Below are 20,864 nucleotides of genomic sequence, written 5' to 3' on the forward strand. Positions count from 1 at the left end.
CTTCGGCCTTCTCCAGTGGATTTGCTCTAAACTGGCTTTAAAGACGCAGTTTTATCTGTCAAAGGGTTCACGATCATTGTTCCAACATGTGTTTGCAAGAGTGTTTATGTAACAAGGAAGAGCTCAGTGTATCTGATGTAATACCCCGTCAAAGCCTGCTGGATTACAAAGTTGCCAAATCTGTGGAGCTGCACAAGAACGAGTCCCACAAACGCATTAGCACATTAGCATATTAGCATAGGTGAACGTCCAGTCCCCTCGTCTCAAAGTCAGAAGTTCCTTGAAATGGTTTTGAGTTAAATGCCTGAAATAAGGTCTGTGGTTACCGTTAGCTTTAGCTGTTTTAATGTTTTTTGGTCTATGGAATAAAAAAAGTCACTAAATACCACACTTGCGAGTTTATGTGTCACAAAAACGTCCTTGGCTAACAAGTGGCTAAATGCTACCACAAAGGTCATCAGGAGAAGACACAGTGATGAAGTCGTGTGTCTTCAGCATGGTTTTGTTTTGTTTTTTTCAATACAGCATAACTTAAGCGGAGTACTACCAAAGACTTCATAAATCAGAACGCTGGTGTTCATTTGTGAAAATTGTCTTGCAAAACTAAATTTTTAATTCTCATTGACTTTTATTAGCCACAGAACCGATTTAGAGTCGAAAAATTCTGTTCAGATTTATTTCCAAACTTCAGTCCCGATGTAGACCATGTATGTACCTACTTGTGTGAAAAAATAGGAATTCATATTGATGTATTGTTTTTTTTCTCCCCGACATTAATGGATTGGGTTACGAGAATATTGGTATTCAGTTGGGGGTTTTTTTTTTGGCTTGCATCTGTTTTTCTCTTCACATTTATGTACACAAGTTTTTTTAACTGTCTTCAACGTGTCCCCAGGCGGTGAACTTCTGGCAAGTGCTGGTGATGAATGATGAGCACACAGAGCGTCGATACCTGCTGTACTTCCTGTTGGGCTGGGGGCTTCCTGCTCTAGTCATCATCATCCTGGTCATCGTGTTGCTGGGAGGCTTCGGCTGGACTATACACGCCGTCTACGGCCTGGTGCAGGGGGATGTGTAAGTGGACAGTGAAAAATACTTGCAGGGGCAAAAATGTTTAGAACGTCTTGAGGGAAAAGAAAATTGAACAAGACATCATCTGTTTCTTATGGGAACTTTAGATGTTGTTGAACCGGCATGAGTTAGTCATGGTGACGGCAGTTTCTTTTTTAGGCTTAGGTAAACAGAAAACACCTGAGCCGGTGATGTCATGTCAGGAGGTACTTCGTCCAATCCAGTGAATGAATAAATGAATGAGTTTCAGTGTTTGCACGCATCTCACCACATAGAAACTTGAGCCTTTACCTTGGAGGTGTGGAGGCATCCAAAAGGCAGGGTGCAACACTAAATAACACATCTACTCGATAGCCGTGTTTGTGTGTGTGTGTGTGTGTGTGTGTGTGCGTGTGTGTGAGAGAGAGAGAGCTATAAATAACCCATTTCTGTCTATTTAGAGGGCACCTCAGTCTCAGAACAGTGAGGTCAGTTTGATCTGTCCCTGGAGAAACAGTGTTTTCGTGAATGAAGGCCTGATTAATGATTGTCAAAATTAGCAACATGTGTCTATTTCTTCTGACAGTCCCCCCCCCCCCCTTTGAGATGTGTGTGAGGGGTTAATTCAAATTAAATCACATCTATAATTAGCCAGCGGTCTGAGGTGTGGCTGTTATCCTTGGGACTGGGTGTGCGTGCGTGTGCTTCCTCTGGGTGGCTGTGAGACAGTGAGTGTTTATATATGTGAGATTCAAGGATACAGAGGAGCATTGAGTTTCCCGGGAAGCTTGCTTTCCTCCTTGAGGGAAAGAGGCAGTGTTTGAAATTCATTCCCCCATCTCTCTCCCTCGCTCTTTCTATCCGCATCACACAGGTGTCCCTTGTTTTCAGGCATGTTATCCCCCTGCCTGTGTATGAACAAGTTTTGATTTGTACCTACAATACTATTACCTTCTGTTTTGCATTTGTGAAGTGCCCTCTTTCATTGCACTTGCTACCATGAAGAAACAAAACAGGGCAACAGCATCAATGAATGACGCACCAGTTCCACTTCCACAAGTAAATTTCATCTCGATGAAATGTAACCAGGGAAGCATAGAGTTGAGGCATTGCAAATGATACTTCCAACCCAATACCCATATTTTGTGACCAACTGACCATTTTTGTTGTTGCTAGGTAACATCTAACTGATGCCACTACTTGTATTATATCAAAACATTCTAGCATTTCTCGTCAGAAAGACAAAACCGTGTTTCTGTCGCAGAGTCCATCTCAAATGGTCGTGGGAACTCGTGAAAGTCAGAATGAACAAGCCTCCGTGCATGTTTGAAGGAAGTCATCGGTCTTACTTTTGCTTTTATTATTTCAAATGCTGGAATTCTCAATGCAATGCTCTGTGTTCCCTACAACCACCCTGAAGTCGGCAAATTGAGTTGTCTGTTCTTGTGTTCTTCATGAATCCCAGGGATCTCGTTTTCTTGTGGGACTCTCAGTACAGTAAGATCTTATCCCCTCTCAAGGCCAGAATAGTACAAATAGCCATATGACAGCATGTTTACGCTCTCACACTATCGGTCTTGCTGGGATGTGTATTTGTGATGCAATCCTTTATTTGGCATACTTCACGTCATGTTGTGACTAGCGTTGTGCCAGTTACTCCCCTGCGATCATTCAAACCTACGGCTCCAGGTCCTGGCTGTAGTTTACACTCCCACCAAACCAGGGCCTCAGGTGTGAAACAGACAAAGTCACATGAGTGTTTTGATAGCTGTTTTGCAGTTAAGATTTTATAGGGGGATGTTGATTTTCCCAGCCAACATCCAGTCAGAAGCTGGGAAAGACTCTGGAGACTTCCCAGTAGAAGGACGCTGAAAGACGGTGAAAAATAAATGAGACTCGCCAGCAGAAAAACAGTAGGAACCGACTGGCGTGATAGGAGCTGTGGATCATATCATGAGAGCGTGTTTTCTCACAGAATACAAGCAAGGTGCTTCCATCCAACCACCTGCCTGCAATTCAGTGTGAGCTTTTGATATTTCTAAGCTGTGTGTTAAGGTCTGCTAATGCGAAACCCCCTGACACTCACCTCTGCTTCAAACCAGACAAGTTCAGTGTATCACTTGTACTTTTAAGGCCTCAGATATAATCTTGCCCTTGTTGTTGAGTAAGAACACCGCAGATCTGCGGGCTCAGAGGTCTCACTGAGCTGATCCTGTTTGTGAAACTCGAACAAATAAGCTAAGTTCTGGAATAAATGTTGAGCAATCACGTCTTGTAATATCTTGTAGACTTTCCTTTCATCCACAGCACAGTCTTAACATCATGGTTTGTTCTCCTTTTCTGTTTCTGCAAATTTCTGATGCAAAAAAACAACAGTTACTCATTCTTCTTGGTCCCTTCTAGGTGTTTTATCCCGAACATCTACGCGGCTCTGTGCACCGCCGTGCTGGTGCCTCTCATCTGTCTGGTAGCCGTGGTGGTCGTGTTCATCCACGCCTACCAGGTCACTCAGCAGTGGAAGGCCTATGATGACATTTATCGTGGACGCACCAACAGCACAGGTACCTGTGTGCTCTCACACATTCATGCATTATTGATGTAGAAATTGTACTTCAGCAGGCAAAAGAGAAACTGGGATAAAACATCACGATACAAGTACTTTCAGTATTACCTCAGGACAATACCCTGTACCGTTTTTAAGTTGGTCTCAGCTGCAGGCTCTGTCTATGTCTGCTCTGTGTGCTCAAGGGATTTATGGCCTGCAGTTGCAGAAACTCAACAGGAATTAAGTGTCTTCTGTATCTGCTAGTCTGATGATATAACACTGGAACAGTTGTTGTTGTTTTTTTTAATCTCAGGTAAACTTCGGGTTACATCCTGCAACTCCGAAACTTTTCAAGCACTGCTTCAGTTTTCATTTATCTTTTGAACCTTTTCCATGTTGTAGGAGGAACAATAAGCAACAACAACAAAAACTATAAAGCACATGTAACGATAGAATGAGATGGAGTGCATCTGTTCTCAAGAGTGTAGGTGCTTGGTGGTGTTTCTAAAGAGGCCAGCTGTGGGAGCGCTTTTCTGAAGACACCATTACTTGCTGCCAGCGAGATATTTAAGCGGTGTGGGCCTTCTTAGCGTAGACCACCAAGGATGTGTCCGAGACAGAGCGACGTGAATGTGGTACTGACACTGGAACCCGGGGTTTTGAAAATGGTTGTGGCCGCGTCCTTTCTGAATCGAAGGAGAAGATCAAGAACGCGCGTGACTACTCCTCGTTCCCTCCAGCAGCACAGCCGAGTGCCAGTTTTGTTTGGACTTCTGTTCGGGGATGGGTTTTTAAAAAAAACAAAAAAAAAGCTGATTCAGACTCTTCCAACTGAAATCTCTCCAAGTCTGAGAGCTGTTGGAGGTCAGCTGTGCTTTCCAAGCATTCAGCCACGTGTCTTCAAACAATTTCAATGCTCAAATCATCGGCTAAAATTGTCCAATCACATATAAAAAGTAATTTTAAACGCAGACAAATATGTTCACACTCATTACTTTACTGCTCGTAAACTGAAACTGTACTTTATTAAACTTTCTTTGCCCAGAAACAACAGTCACCGAGTCAAGTTTCTTCTGAACTGGTTGAAAGTGACTCATCAGTCCACTCACACGTACAGTAAATCCATGCCACACCTCTTTGGGCCCTCCGTGTCATTGTTTTGCCCGGTCGAGGTCCTCCGATGACAAAGCAAAGCCTGACTAAATGCCAGTTCTCTGGCTGGCAAGCAGTTTTGCCAACACGCCGTGTGTGGCCTCTGAAGTACCAAAAACTGGGCTTCCTCTTCTCTTGATAAGGCTGAGATTAAACCCTTGGAAGTTTTTGTTTTGTTTTGTTTTGTTTTGTTTTGGGTTTTTTTTTACCTAACAGTACTTTACTATGAAGGACAACGTACAGTTTTTGGGTTGAGATGAGACGAAATGGTTTAGTGTCGCTCAAGACGGGAAAGCAGAGAGGAAGCAGCCTGTTATGGCCTCTGAAACCAAGTACAGAGAGAAAACGATACAGAGTAAATGAGGGGGAGGGCACAGCACAGCGCACGGCGTTCAAAGCAGCAGCAGCAGCTTCGATGGAGTGTGTGAAGTATAAACGTAGATGGCAGGAAACCCTTGAGCTGTGAGCTCATTGCTGTAAGAGAACATTTCCACTGAGAAATGGGAATTGAGTTTGATTCAAAACGAGAGAACTGGCAAGTTCCGTGCAGTAAGGGAACATTGACAGCCACAGATGCACACACACACACACACACACACACACACACACACACACACACACACACAAACAAACCCACCAACAGTCAGGACTACATTTTCTCAGCTTTCTCCGCCCTCTGTCTTCTTTCATTGTCTTTGGCGCACAAGTCTGCAGTACGACACCGTGTCAAAAATTTAAATAAATCAAACTTAAGGGAATGACATTTTCTTGTTCTAATCAGGCCATAACTCCTTCTCATGCCCTGGATTTACTAACGGCTGCAATCTTGTATCTGTAACAAGAAGAATCAGCGGTCAAAAAGAAAAATCCCAACACAGCACAAAAAGATAGTTAGCATTGAAAAATGAAAAAATCTTTTCTTTTTTTGTTAACTTCTCCCCCTCATGCTGATGCACGGTCATGTGAGGCACTTCTAGTCCACTAAACACAGCTGGAGTTTGAAAGGAAAATTGTGTTGCACTTGGGTCACTGGGGACGAGCAGTGTGGAGGCATTTTATGACTTTGTTGTTTTGTTTTGGTTTTTTTACGTTTGAAAGTTGGTCTCCATTCACTTCACCTGTTTGGAAGATTTATTCAGTAACTTTTTCTGTGAAACTCCAGTAAGTAGGTCACGTGACCTCAGGGCAGCACGTGTATAAATTGACGATCAAGTTCTTCTGATGGGCCCTCTGTGTGTGTGTGTGTGTGTGTGTGTGTGTGTGTGAGAGAGAGAGAGAGAGAGAGAGACACTGATAAGCCCACATGTAAAAACTAACTGGGACATGTGAGATATGGCAGGAATTTTGACGTCGTTGAAATCAAGCATGTTTGCGTGTGCTTGTGTTTGTGTGTGTGTGTGTGTGTGTGTGTGTGTGTGTGCGCGTGCGTGCGTGCCTGGATGTTTGTTCCAGCCTGCAAACGTGTACATTCTCCTCAGCAAAGATGAGAACTCTTACACTGCCTGTAAGCTTTGCCATCAAATGCAAAAAAACGAACCCTGCAAACGTGTGTGCTCAGAGCAGCGGCAGCGTTCCCTCGTTGCAGCCCGCGCTGATCTCACAAGGTGTGTTTGCAAGACACCGTGTTCTTTTCATGCAGAGTTGATTGAACCACGATCATTGTTGTGTTTTTATGGCTTGCAGGGTTTCCTACCTGCCCTTACATCATTGATTGACCAGTAATGTGGAACAAACAAGTGCCCAGTGTTCAAGTTTGCTCTCATGAGCAGCGGCTGTTAAATGCAAACCCTCATGTAGATGTTGCTGACACAAGGGGTTTGGAGTGGATTTGCTCTCTCATTAATTTAACAGACACACTATATTGTCACGGCTCCATTACCCACCACCAAACTGAGATTACGCGCCCACATGTGAGTCAGATTGTGATTAATTTAAAGACTGAAAAGCAGATCCTCTTTATAAAGTCTCGGTGTGCAGCGGGGACGAGGTTTTTTTGTTGGCCAACACGGAAGTTGGCCTCACCATGGGTTCCCTAGCTTGAATCCTTTTGTGTACGAGGTGTAAAATTCTGGTCGTGTTGTCAGAGAATGTGAATATTCTGCCCAAAAGAAAGACCACACTCTCTAAACAGAAAACGGATCCAATTCTCAACAAATTCAGTTCAGTTAAGACATGTCTGATTGGAATGAAAGCTTTTCTTTCGCTTGTGGCTGGTGTTCGCCAGTGTTGCAGGAACATTCCTTGTTAGCTTCCTACGACCGCGACAGAATGGGATTTTTTTTATTTTTTTTTAATCGTGTTCGGCAAGCTATTCTTCACTAATTAGCACCACTTTTGTGATTTTTTTTTTTTTAAAGCATAAATTGCTAGAAGTTAAAAAGCTACTGTCAGACTTTAAACAAACCACGCTAGGACGCGTGACTTGAAGGTGTCGACAGCTGGCTTTGCACTTCCTCCGTTTGCTGCGTGATGATGTTGAATGTCCGTGACCTCTGTCGGGCTCATGTAGCGACTTGTTTCAGGCTGCCATTTTCAAGATAAGCGCTTTTAAGTTCACGAGGTGTTTTTTGTTTCTTTTCTTTTCTTTTTTTTTTTTTACAGATGTAATTCATGTCGTTAGATTTTTTTTTTTTTTAATTATGTTTTAAGTTTATTTCAGTTATTTAACTGAAAACCCATTGAGAAATCCCTCTGACTTTGAGAAGAGGGAAATTCACAAAGCTTTTTTGGGGGGTTCTAAGACTCATTCCTGCACAATTAACCAAGGTTTGAGATTCAAACTCCCTGTTTGACACGATTGATTACACATGAATCCAATTTGAATTTACTTAGGTTTATTTTCTTCTTATATGATGTTAAGTTTCAGCCTCATTGTCACGTTTGCTTTTTTTCCCCGGTGTATTTCTGTCAGCATAAAACTATACAAGATACCTCAAACTGAATCAAGTAGCCAGTCAGAGAATGTTCACTGCAGCAAAGCCTTGTTAATATCAAAACATTCACAAACACGCCACTGCTTGTTTATGTTCGCTCAATACACACACACACACACACACACACACATATTCCAGCTGGTTGTTATTACAGTTGCTGACCTCCATAACAGTTGCATCAGCAGCGTCTGGGGTTCCTGCTGGTTTTGTTGAACCCACAATCTCCTCTCAGTTTATCTTCTCACACCAGGAACCTCAATCTGACTCGCCAGAGATGTTTTACGTCAGAATTTAGTATTAAAGTGTTTGGTTGTTCTCGGATCAGCCGAGCAGAAAGATACCAGTGACATCAACATCATCATCATCATCATCATCATCATCCTGCCTGAGAACTCTCTCAAGTTAACGCCGGGACATAATTACGCATTCATGCGTACAAATATATACAACTTCGCATAACTAATGTAAACATTGGCTCGCTATGCTCTTCCTCTATTTGTTATGAAATCATGCAGCCAGCCAGTCAGTCTGTCAGCAATTTGCAGTCTGTCTGTGTTTGGCACTGGGAACCTGTTCTTTCTATGGGAGCGCTGTTCTGTCCACAGACTGGAATGTGCTTACACGGTTGGAAAAATCAAACCGGGCAGAGAGGAGACTGAGACAGATGTGCAAGGGAGAAGAATCAGTGATAAAGTAAGCGTGAAAAAAAAGAAGAAAAAAAAGTGTTTGCTGTGTCGCTGGAAGCAGAAGAAAGTTTGTGAAGCCAGATAAACTCCACACAAAAAAAACAGAGAGTTTGGAGAGTGGGTGTACAGCGAGAGACTAATAAAAACCAAAGCAACGAGGAGAACTAGCTAAGTAATGAGCAAATAAAACTTATAAGGGGAAAGAAAGCGTAAGAAAAGGGCAGAGTGGAGCCGGCAGGCTGGTGGAAGTTGCACCTAAGTGATGGATTTTTGTGCAAACGTGGGCCCCGTGCCCTGTGTTTCCATCCTACTTGTTAAGTGAAGTGTGCAGTCTGTCCTCCAGCCAGGAAACTACTGCTAGTTCAGCTCAGGAGTGTCATTTTGAATTTGTACGTTTGCTCCTCTACAAGGTCGGTTTCAAATCCGCATTTAAACCCATCAGGGGTGCAGTTAGAGTTCAGTTGGCTTTGCTTTTTTTTTTTTTTCCCCAGGTAAGATTCAGGTTACTGGTCATATTTAATGGTCAGCAGCGAGGTGAAAACCTCCATGTTTTCACAACGACGCGAAATAGAAGCGGGAGGTTTGGCCTCTCAGACTCAAGGCTTTTATGGAGGGTTTTGCAGGTCACAAGTATGATTTGTGGAAAAAAAAATCGTGAGATTTTTGACATTACCATTCTGTATACATCCTATAGTTTTCGTCATAAGTTAAGGAGAGCGGTGTTACAAGACCAGAAGGACCAGCACTGGCTTGTCCAGGTGTTTCCAGATCTCATGCCCTGTTTGTGTTCGTCTTCTATCTTTATGTTTCCATCTGGGCCTTTCAGTCCGAACACAACGAAACAGTTTGTGCAGTTTTTGATTGGAATCCCACAGTTCACTACTTTCCCACCACACTGGGTGCAGGTTTCATTACATGGCTGTGTCATGGCTGTATTGGCAATCAAATCGTTTGTTTCTTATTTTGCTGAATAAATTGAACCAGCAGGCATCGAACCCCAATGAGTTCAGCCAAACTTTGGACATATTCAAGGCAAAATTTCTGGTGTTTCAACAGCTGCTACCATCGCTTCCTGCTGCATTGCTTGCATAGAAATAAAACGCAGGATATCAATGTTTTATATATCGAGGATCTCTGATGTGACGACTCACTCGCCGATTGGTTCCGTCTGCTTGCAGCGTCCATTTTGTTCGTCCCCTGTTAGCTGCTCAAGTAACAGAGAACCTTGAACCAGGTGGAAGCACGCTGAAAAACACTAATTAGTCCCCGCTTCCGGTGTGCAGCAGCTCATCTTGCATGACACACCATACGTCTGAAAATGGTGTGTCAGCCCTGACGGGAAACTGGGTTGCCAGTGACACCAGTTGCTACAGTAGAGCTCAGATTAGAAACACGCGCTGGCTGGCCCGCTCATATCTTAGCAACACTTGACTCAGTCCAAATTCATAAGCCACGTTTGGACGACAGTATGCTCGTGTGTGTGTGTGTGTGTGTGTGTGTGTGTGTGTGTGTGTGTGTGTGTGTGTGTGTGTGTGTGTGTGTGTTTTACCATGAGGTCATGATATATGTGTGTGTGTGTGCTTCTGTAGGAGTGTGGCGTTACAGTACACATAGGAGAGTGTGTGTTTGAGGACAGGATTTACTTCAAGCCGTGCAAAGTAGAGCATCATTTACGAGCTCTGTCTCAACCTCTTCTGTACTTATAACTTGTTAGAAAGGCCACGCTGAAGTCTTGAGTTGGGAAAACAGGAGTTCTGCCATGAGTACATGTACTTGATCGTATGTGTGTTTTCAAGTCCTGCCCCCTGCTCTGGTCTGGTACTGAGTCAGAGCCTGGAGGGCCCCAATTTAGATCCGACATCCCCTCTTGTACACCATTTATAGTGCACAGCATTTATTCGTCTAAGGTGTAATCAACCACAGTTATGAGATCAATCATGAGATTAAAGTATTGATCAGTTACATAACTGCTGAAGTAGCCAGCGCTAATATTTTATTTATGATCTCCAGAGGTGCCGCTGGTCCTCTACCTGTTCCTGCTGGTCTCTCTGGTCTGGCTGTGGGCTGGACTCCACATGGGCTACAGACACCTGTGGATGCTCATCCTCTACGTCATCTTCAACTGCCTGCTGGTGAGCTCATGGTTTTATTTACCCGCTTGTGAGCGTACATGTGTTTTTGTCTGCTTATTGTATTTATTTTCTAATTCATGCAACGGCTTTTCTTTTTTCAGATCGCGTTGCAAACGCAGCATCTCCCAAAAAAATCTCCTGCAAAGTTGCTTGTATTCCCCTTCAGCTGCGCTAATTTTGTTACTCTTCTGATTTGCAGAATTGAAGGGTGCTGCTTTTGATATCGGTTTTCCTTGACCTCATTAAAGATGCACTGATGTTCATTTTGGAGCGCAAGCGCCGCCAGATCTCAAAAGTTACATCCCAACCACAAGTTGCTGTTTGAAAACTCAACCATGATCACCCAGCGCTCGGAGAAATGCAGCGTAAGGGTGCTTTGACACTCGCTGGGTATAAAAGGAAGACATTATTTTCTGTGTGTGGTTACACAACACTTTGAAGTCGCTCTTTGATGATTTGGAAGCAGAGCGAGAGGAGCGGGGGCTTGTCACAGTCGTCACATTGTGTCTCTGTGTTTTGTTTTGTCTGTTGGCCTTGAGTCAAATCAAATTTTATTTGTGCAGGACCCAATTCAGGCAAAAGCAGTTCAGGGCACTTTACACAACACAACACTGCTCCCTCTGTGTCCAAGATGATGATACTGAGAGATAAAGCCGCCGGAATACTCCAGATGTTCAGACCAGCTAACTTCAAAGAGTTAGATAACAGGCAATCATGCATGATGAGAGGTAAAGCTGCACTTTGTGGCTTTGCTTTATGATGACAGTCGACAACAGGCTGAGATTATGTTTAGTTCTTTCATACGGTACATCAAGTATTGTTTACAATCACACACTAGTGTACATTTGTGTAGTCATGGCGCTAAACCAAAGCTAGGCGAGTTAGGCTTACTGTTGTGTAAGCAGCTAACCCAGTTAGCCACTTTGAGGTTTACATTCTTACTCCGTCCTCTCAGTTTCAGTTGTAATTTTAAATACATGAATGATGACAAAGTTATCTATCGTTACTATTAGTGATTATACAGGATTTAAGAAATGATATGCAGTGGGAAAGATTCATTAAACTGGTTAAATAATGAGAAATGTCACAGTGGAGCCTGTTCAGTATTTCAGAATCAGAAATCCTTCATCGATCCCTTGCGGGAAATTGTTGACCTGAGGCATTGTGCAAATTTGTATTCATACAGTGTTACATTGTTGGGGAAATAGTATCCTGGTGCAGTGATGATCATCGGAGGCTTGAATACCAAATAACATTGATTCGTACTACAGCGTGAATTCAGTGACGTTTGCAGGAAATGTTGTCTATTTTGAGGGAATAATGCGTCCACTGTATAGAAACGTCATTCTCTTTGGAATAATGGCCTCTTTTTTTTTTTTTTGTCTTTGTGGCCGCCTCTGACATCACCTTCCTGTAAAGTGTGCCGTAGTAGCCCAGGGTGATATGTGGCGTCCACGTGGCAAAGACAACAGTGTTGCACCAAAGTAAACGCCTCCTATTGGAAGAGTGACTTATGGGGAGCAGTGATGTCGTCGCCAACGGTCCGTGTTGGTTTATGAGCTCCGGCAGTGTCTCTCCCTCCCTGTGACGTCACGTTGTCAGTGTCTCTACTTGACCAGCAGCGCTGGGATGCTCCTGGAGGGTCAGGCGCAGGTTTATATGTTACATTTTTGGGAGGATGTACTCGGAATTACACTGAAGTTAAAATATTCCTGCTCTGATTACATCCAGTTTGCCTTTCATGCACCTGAATGCGCGAGTCCCAGCCGACATTTCGAACTCTGCATTCTTGCGGAAAAAAGGACAAAGAAAAAGGAAAAACAACTAAACCCCTGATGGTCATTCCTCCCGTTCACATCTGACTTTTCGAACTAAAACAGGGGGCTCTGGGTTTAAGTTTGCATCGGCAGTAAGAATAAAACTTAGAGTGTGTTTGCATGTGTATGTGGGAGTGACTTTGTAATTTATGGAGAGAAAAAAAATCAATTAATTAGACTGTGGGGGGAAGTGAACTGACATTTTAGGCTATTGTGGGACTTTCATTAGAGACGTGATGAAAATTTAATGAAAGAAAATGATGAATAAGAGTGGATTTCTCCTCAAACACCCTGATTCATCGCGCTGACAAATGAAACAAAGTCCTGAAAAGAAAGACGTGGAATGAAAATGTAATCTTTTGAAGGTCAGAATACAGAAAATTTATTTTGCTGGTAAACACAAACAGTTGTTGCACGGAGAGCCAAATGTAGTGATATTCATGAACTCGTTTAGGGTCATCGTTTCAAGACTGCCGCCTGCTCTGCATTTGCGTAGGAATGAAATAGCAGGAAATTTATAAAGTGAAACCTGGAAGTTTAAATTAACAGTGGAATTAAACAACTTTGCAGGCTAAGTTGCTTTTTCCTTCAGCGTTATTGTGATTTAAACATGCTGTTGTATCCTTTTGTTGTTGTTGTTGTTGTTCCATCGCCCAAAGGTTGCACACTGTTAGAATACAGCCGAGTGGTTGTTTTTGTTTGGTTCATGTTGTGAGTTTTCCATTCGGAGAATTTTCCATGTTTACCTCGACTGTGCAGCCAACAGCTGAACACCATTAAAGAGCTGCAGATGTTAAGAATGCGTAGCAGAGCAGCTCCTACTCTTGCACCACTCAGCGCCGTGTATATACTCTTCATTTTTGCATCAGTAAGTAAGAATCCACAGATTGAATTTTCTATTGCCCTCCTTCCTCTTCCTCCTGCATCTGTGCCGCATCAGACTGAATGAAAAGACGCTAATCGAATCTCGACATGCGCTGCCGCTCGTTATCTCTCCCCGTAGCGCCCCCTCTGCCAGTAAAACTGACCTCATCGTGTTGTCACTCTCAGACGCAGCGCCATGCTCCGTCAAAATTCAATTTCGCCCCCGCTTCCTCATTCAGCTTGCTAGAAATGTGGCACAGGACACGAGTGTGTTGTTGTTGTTGTTGTTGTTGTTGTTATTAAAGAAACACACACATCCACACAATCAGCTATGGGGGTGGGGGGGGCATTACATCCATTAATAAGTTCTGTTTCACTCTGTCAACCGCCAACAGTTTCTCTGACTCTCTGCTTCAGAGCTGCAATAATCAATCAGTTAATTGACGGCAAAGAAAACTGATCATTAAGTGCTTTGAAAGTCTTTTGTCTCTCTGGGGTTTTTGTTGCTGTTTCCTGACCCCTCAAACAGAGGGATTTTCTGTTGTTGTTGTTTGTTGTGTTTGATAGAACAATGATAATGACACGATGAGTCCTTTGGTTTCGACCTGTTTGACCAGAGGAGGCAGAGACACAACCAGGACAGCTTGGTCAGAGAAGACTGAAGAAAAAAAAAATAGATTGGAAGCTGTTTGAACACATTAAGGCTGGAAATTGTGATGAACTTTTTCCAAGTTTTGTTTTGTTTTGGGGTTTTTTTGAAGGGGGGGGGACTTTTTATAGGCTTTTCAAGTTATCGATCATGAAAACAAATGATTCGGAGCAGTGTGTCCCTCACAGGCAGCGCTCTCTCCCATCATCTTCCCATACATTTCTCTTGTCCCCGCTAGTTTCCTGGATCCAAGCCTCTGTCTTCCACCTGCCATGTCCTCTCTGCTCTCCTTAGGTCAGCGTTTTCTGTCTCTGAAGACGTGTCCCTCTTCAGTTATCAGAGGACTCTTACATAACAGGCCTGTTCCTCGCTATCCTGCTAATGATCTGTGCTAAGCACCTGAAGTAGAGTCGTCGTGATGAAGCTGCAGACTCACACACACACACACACACAGACGGGACGATTTCTTTCTGTCTTCTAACACCAATAAAGTAAAGATCTCACGTCATGTTGAGGCAACATGAGGCAAACATGACCGTAGGTACACGTCCAGCTCTCAGACAGCCGGAGGAACGAACGCTGATAAAAGTGCAGGCTATAAAACACGCCTAATGACCCGTGAGCTGTTCTGTGTGATATCTGCCCAGTCGAAGTAAATGACCCCACACATACACAACACACAAATCCCATTTCGAATTTAACCAGGAAGATTCCAGGAAAAGAAGAGATTTTCCTTTCCTCAGGGCTTTTTTTTTTTGTTTTTTTTGTTCTCCTCCTGTCTTACTAGCTGGATGTTCCGGTTTTAAAGTTCACCCATAAACACACTGTTTCCAGTTGCCGTTCTCATAAAATAGATTGTAACCATCAGCACTGTTTATAATCCCTTCTCCATGTCAGAGGCATGGCTAATGATGATCGCTTGGCTACATTTGTCCTGTTTACCTCCCCGTGTTAACAGATCCGATGGTTCTCCTGCTCTCTGGGCCTCGGCTAAACTTTTTTTTTTTTTTTTATCTCATCTTCAGTTGAGTTGAAACACCAACGAAACTAAATTACAGCTCTGGAAATCCGAAACTTCAGCTGCAACAGTTCCTGAGCTTGCAACTTGGTGAATCTAATTTGATTCAGCAAAACCCCCGGTAATGAATCAGGTGATGATGTTGCATGGTGAGGAATTAGAAAGTAGGTCATTGTTTGCTCCTCAGATGTTTAGTGACCGCAGGCTTCGTCCAGTCGTGGAGTTCTGTCAGTTTGATTGTATCAGGTGCTCTGTAAACCATATGTAGACCTCGCTGAATTTGGTGCCTATTTCTTGTCACCGCAGCAGCAGTGAGCATGTGCGACCGCCTCTATGTGTTCAGCCCGGGTTTTGTCACTGGATAAACACGCACCTGTATGCACACACACATTCGCACCTCAGCGCCCTGCCCTCTGATGCGTTCCACCTCTGTCTGTGGCTGCCGTCATCGCCCGGTGATGGGTGTTGTGAAATACGGGACGGCCCTGTGGTATTTGACGCTCCGGTGTTTTGGGATAATTCACACCTGGGTGCTGTTGACCAAGAGGGTTTGATAATGACAAGGAAGTTTTAAGGAAGCAGGGCGCCAATGATGTCATGTCCCAGAGATGAAGTAGCCCTCTCAGTAGTCGTGTGCTTGAATGCCTGCTGTTGATACTCACGTGGAATGCAATTAAATCTTAATGTTGCTCGAATGTAACGTTCACTGACTCGTTGATACCGATGTTCTCCGCAGGGTTTGTATGTGTTTGCCGTGTACTTCGTCATGCACAACCAGCTGTGTTGGCCGACCAAAGCCAGTTACACCGTGGAGATGAGCGGCCATGACAGCCCGGACTCGACTTATCAGGGAGGGGGACCCACAACCATCGGGGCCGACATCAGTAAATCAACTCAGAACCTTATCAGCGCCATGGAGGAGGTGCGACACACACAAACACCCAGTCACACTCCCTGGACATGTGACTAACCACACCACAACTGCTGTGACACCGCTACCTTTTAACGTCATATTTGGCTGAGGTCTGAGGAATCCGCCTGGTCCAAATTTGAATTCAGTCTACCTGCTTCACTTGCTCAAACGTGCATTTTTATGGTTTTGCGACGGCGGGAGACATCGTGTCCCTCCGTGCACACCGTCCCGCTTTTGTGAATGAAACCTTCTTATCTGACACAAGCCGTGACTTGGTTCTCAAGGGTGATCGAAGAAGAGATAGATGGTCAAGGGCCGCTGTCACGTCATGTCTGTCCCGTTCTTGTTAGCACAATATCTCACACCTGGAATGATCCAGAAGGTCAAAGGTCAACTGTGTATCACACTGTTGTGGCTGTTATTGGCAAAAGAATAATTAAGCGGTAATTGTAGTTAAAACGAGGCCTAAGGCTGTCACGTGTACTGCTGAACTCCCTCCATCTGCAGAGCAACAACTGACTTTATGAGTAAGTTGTCATCATAGTTCATCGAAACTCAATTCTGCTTCCAATCTTGAACCTTCCCTCTCTGTTTTCCACCTTCTGACCTCATCTGTCCGCTGTTTTTACTCTCCTCTCCCCTCTTTTTTTTCCCCATGCCCTCATTCCCATGGCTCAGTTTGCCCATTCCTTCTCCCTCTTCACACATTTCTCACATCAGCTGAGCGACAGGGAACATTCGACTTCAGACTCATTCTCATTACGTACTGTCTTTTTCAAATTGAGCGTGTGGAAACGGTCGCTCTTCATATCTTCACATACATCTACTTCTCTCTTGACCTTTCACCTCAAGCCTCTGACTGAACCGCATGTCCTGTGCAAGCAAACGCTGCAAACATACTGTACATACACACTTCTATACTGACTGGTCAACTTTATCCCTGGAGAATACCCTATAAGGAGCGTTCTGTGGAGAGGAGGTGGCAGCTTTAACTCCCCTCTCCCTCTTATGTTCTCAATCTCTCCACACGTAGGAATCCAGTAATCTTGTTTTATTCATGAGCGCACACCCCAGCCTCTCTGAGATTTGGCTACAGCCCAGCCAGGAATATCAGCAGCAGACAGAACCCACGATCGCTGAGAGATGCGTCGATGAGTTGCGGTGTCGCGATATTAGACGAAGAGTTGAAAATGCGATTCGAGGTGCCAGTGGCATCCTGTCGCTGTTCTCCTGAAAGTGGCTGTGACAGATCTGAGGTGCCTGGCGGAGCTTAATTGACCTCCCCAAGAGTCTCTGTACCTGTTAGCGTCCCAGGTGTCTGGTACTGGAACACCAAAACTGGTAGAACACACGCAGTTATGCACAGTGAGGCCTTTACAATGGATGGACTCAAAAATACGAACAAACACACGCGCTGATAAGCTCTGTTCTCTCTTGTCTCGTTAACCATGCTGTGCACCATCGTTCCCATGGTGCTCGGCTGATTTAGTGTGAAACCCTAACACACACACACACACACACCCCAGCGACCTCACACTCACCCCATGAACTCGCTGTGACCTTGTGGGTTACCCTTCAGCCTTTTGGATGCCTGGACGACGTGCACTCTGCCTGACCCCCTAACTCATCAGACATGTTTGAACGGCCGACAGACACGGCCATTCTCTGAATTAAGAGAGAGAGAGAGTGTGTGTGTGTGTGTGTGTGTGTGTGTGTGTGTGTGTATTTCAATGGTTACTCTAGTTTTGTCCTGCATGACAAAACCATTCATTGTAGACTTTGCAAGCATGAGAAAATTAAATAAAAAATAAAGCAACAAAAAAAATCACACTCAACATCATACACTCAAGGCATTAAACAATACCAATGAATAAAAAAAGATCATTGATATTTATTTTTTCATTATTATTTTTATTCTTTAACATAATTAGTTAGATTATTAATTTGTTGGTAGTAGTCCATCCATCCATCCTTCAATCGAAGCAAATAAGGAGTATCAGCAGTGTCATCTTTATTGTTTGCTCATACATGTGTGTGTGTGTGTGTGTGTGTGTGTGTGTGTGTGTGTGTGTGTGTGTGTGTGTCAGATTTCGGCAGACTGGGAGCGGGCGTCGCTGAGACCCAGCAGCCAGCCCAGCAGTGTGTTTAAGCCCAGCCCTGTGATGGGGACGTACACCAGCGAGGGAGGCTTCATCAACACCAACCTGGTCACCGCAGACGAGGAGTCACAGGAGTTTGACGACCTCATATTTGCCTTAAAGACTGGTGAGGACCCCTCCAACACACAGACGCAGCAGCACGCGCCAGGGGTTAAAATGTTCTGGGGTTGAACGGTGTTATGATAGTCTTTTCCAAGTTTAGTCAGTTTTCAAACACAAACATTTAAAAGATTAATTTGTGACACTAGAAATAAGTGACATCCCCCCCGACCCAGGCTGAACTCATACAAACATAATGGAGCGCTTGTGGCCAATGTTTTTCCAGGAAATGTAAATTAAACCCAGTGTGTGCAGCACAGAGTCAACACATACCAAGACAATGTGGCAAACACACTTTTTAACATTCAAAACAGAAAATGTTCCCAAAATAAAACCTAATTTGTTCCTTTTTTGAACCCGGCACGATTCACACTGTTGAGAATATGCTTTGAGGATTTAACAAAGTGTGCATGCACGTGTGTGTGTGTGTGTGTGTGTGTGTGTGTGTGTGTGTGTGATTATTCCAGTGTACATTCACATCAGTGCTATCCATTAGCTTTAGCCCTGTGCAGTCACTCCTTCAAGCTGACCTTAAATCTCCGTGCTGCCATGGAAACTATTCTTCCAAAATTGCGATCAATGTTGAATGAGCTAAGGGCTCGCTAATATATCACCAACACACACACACACACACACACACACACACACTCCTCTGCAGTCTGTCAAAACACTGACAGGGTCTGTAAAAGACTGGAGCTGAAGTCGAACTAGAAACAGCCGACGGGAGTCTCAGTCCACCAGGACACTGTGAGACTCCACTGGAGTAGTTTTCCCCTCTGCTCACAAACAAGCAGTATAATGATGGAAAAGTTTCACGCTGCATACATAATAATCAGTCTACAGTTTTAAATTGAGTCCAAGAAATACTGAGAAAACGGAACAAGTAAAATGGGGCACAAGGTTTGAATATAAACCTGGAGAAACAAGGAAAAAAAGCCTTCGTAAGAACATTCAGAAGAACTGATACGAGTCCAAAGAGAACAAAAGGATAAAAAAAATGAAGGTCCAGAGTCAAGGTAAGAGGGACGTAAGATGTTTCTATTAATTTCATGTCCTTTGGCTGCAAAATAATCCAGCGGGACGACAAACTGTTCAGTATTGATCAAATCTAACGCTGTCACCAGCTATCGTGCTCATGTGAAGCATGACGACATTCCACGTATCCACAAAGTTGAGTTAGTTTAGTTGTTCTGAACAGGAATAACAGCACTTGGCCTTCCCTGTGAAAGTGGAACCCCAGCACCAGCTACCGTTGCTCAGCGGCTAGCAGACATATGTAAGGAAGCTAGCAAGCTAATGCTACATTGGCTAACCTGTCTCGTGGTTATTCCATGAGGGAAGAAAAAACAACCTTTTTGATTCCTTAAAAATGACACCGCACCAGTTTGTGTTAGAAAGCTGCTTTCTTTGAATGTATTTGTTTGATAGGCCGGTGTAGCAGCAGGAATTACACACCGTGCTATTAATCCTTCCAGGTTGTTTAGTCAGGCAATTCAGGGGATAGCACTTCAACAGGCGGGAGCTTTGAAACTGTTTTACCCTTTTGACGGTGGCGATGAAGCGTCTTCAGCTGTAGCGTCACACTGAGCTGCCATGAAGCGGCGGAGGCGTGCAGCGCTGTGACGAACAAGTATTGTCCTCTCGAGCCGTGAAGCCATGCATGATTGTATGTCTTTAGCTCCAAAAAAAAAAAAAAAAAATCAGCAGGGACTTAAAGCGACAGGGTATTTGACGTTATGTCATAATAAAACGCTCTCCAGGGCTGTTGGCTGGTGAATCGGCAAGTCGTCAGTCCGTGTGATTGGTATTTCTTGTTTACCCCTGAGAGACACTCACCATTGAGCCTCGCATGTTTCCTTGTCAGCTTCACCTGACGTCATGGAAACCGCAGCGTTGACCCTCCAAGAGGCTGCTGCCTTGTGAGAGTGAAGATGGATGGACTGGTAACTCTGCCTGCTGAGACCCTGAAGATAACGCAGCAGAGGCTGAATGGCTCATGATTATTAAAAGCTTTTCCTCAAAACACTTTCAGGGAAGTAGAATTAACAACAACACCAGGCTTCTGGTGGCTTGGAGCCCAGTAACAGTTTATCCTGTTTGAGGCGCATTCTGTTTATTTAATAAAAAATTGAGTTTCACGCATCTGATAAAAGAGCAAAAAGAAGAAGCCCCACGTTTCACATGCAGCGCATGCGGGCAAGTGAAAATCGGCTTCTAATCTTGAACACAACATCAACCTTGATCCCGTTCGAGGCTCCCAGCCTCAGGCCTGCATCAGGCATGCATCCAAGAACAACAAAGCTTGTCGCCAAGGAGACGGACAAATTAAAAGTCCGGCCGAGCAGGTGTGAGTTTGAGAGGCTTAGTGGTGTTAATACATGAGGATGAGGCCGAGGGGATAGCGTTACACTAGGAGAGATAACCTGCTACCACCTTATTGATCATGTGGTGAAAAGGTGAGACTGTGTGTGTGTCTGTGTGTGTCTTGCAGGACGCTCTTATCTCCACCTCCTCCCACTGGAGTCGGGGTGGTGCTCTGATTTGGCAGCACATGAAGCAGGAATTTTAGTTTTATTTCGCACAGTATAAAATAACAGAAAAGCGCCGTACAGGCAGGAAACTCGAGACTCGTCCCGTTTTAAAACCATAGACTTAAAAAAATTTAAAAAGAAACCAAAGTGAGACAGAATAATCAGGTGATTATAAAACCTGTGCACTTGTTTTTTTTTTTAACTTCTCCAGCCTTGACTCTGTGCTGGCTGACCTTTGACCTTTCCTCTCTACACACTGAACTTGTAACCTGGTTTAATCTGGACCAGTCAGTCAGCAGTAAAGATAAATCTCTAA

General features: G+C 44.0%; 1 protein-coding gene across 6 annotated transcripts in view; it reads left to right on the forward strand.

Moving 5' to 3' along the window:
- The window catches only part of adgrv1 (adhesion G protein-coupled receptor V1), a 107,616-nt gene that overhangs the window by 85,215 nt on the left and 1,537 nt on the right, over window positions 1-20,864 (forward strand). For all 6 annotated transcript variants that reach the window (XM_086205892.1, XM_086205893.1, XM_086205896.1 and 3 more), the window contains 5 exons: window positions 896-1,074; window positions 3,454-3,611; window positions 10,377-10,498; window positions 15,583-15,768; window positions 17,847-18,024. In XM_086205892.1, the coding sequence (XP_086062018.1) occupies window positions 896-1,074; window positions 3,454-3,611; window positions 10,377-10,498; window positions 15,583-15,768; window positions 17,847-18,024 (823 nt within the window). The remainder of the gene's footprint in view (window positions 1-895; window positions 1,075-3,453; window positions 3,612-10,376; window positions 10,499-15,582; window positions 15,769-17,846; window positions 18,025-20,864) is intronic.

The sequence above is a fragment of the Aulostomus chinensis genome, chromosome 6 (genome assembly GCF_037954235.1).
Source record: "Aulostomus chinensis isolate RoL2024-O1b breed Wild chromosome 6, RoL_Achi_v1.0, whole genome shotgun sequence".
Classification (NCBI taxonomy): Eukaryota; Metazoa; Chordata; class Actinopteri; order Syngnathiformes; family Aulostomidae; genus Aulostomus; species Aulostomus chinensis.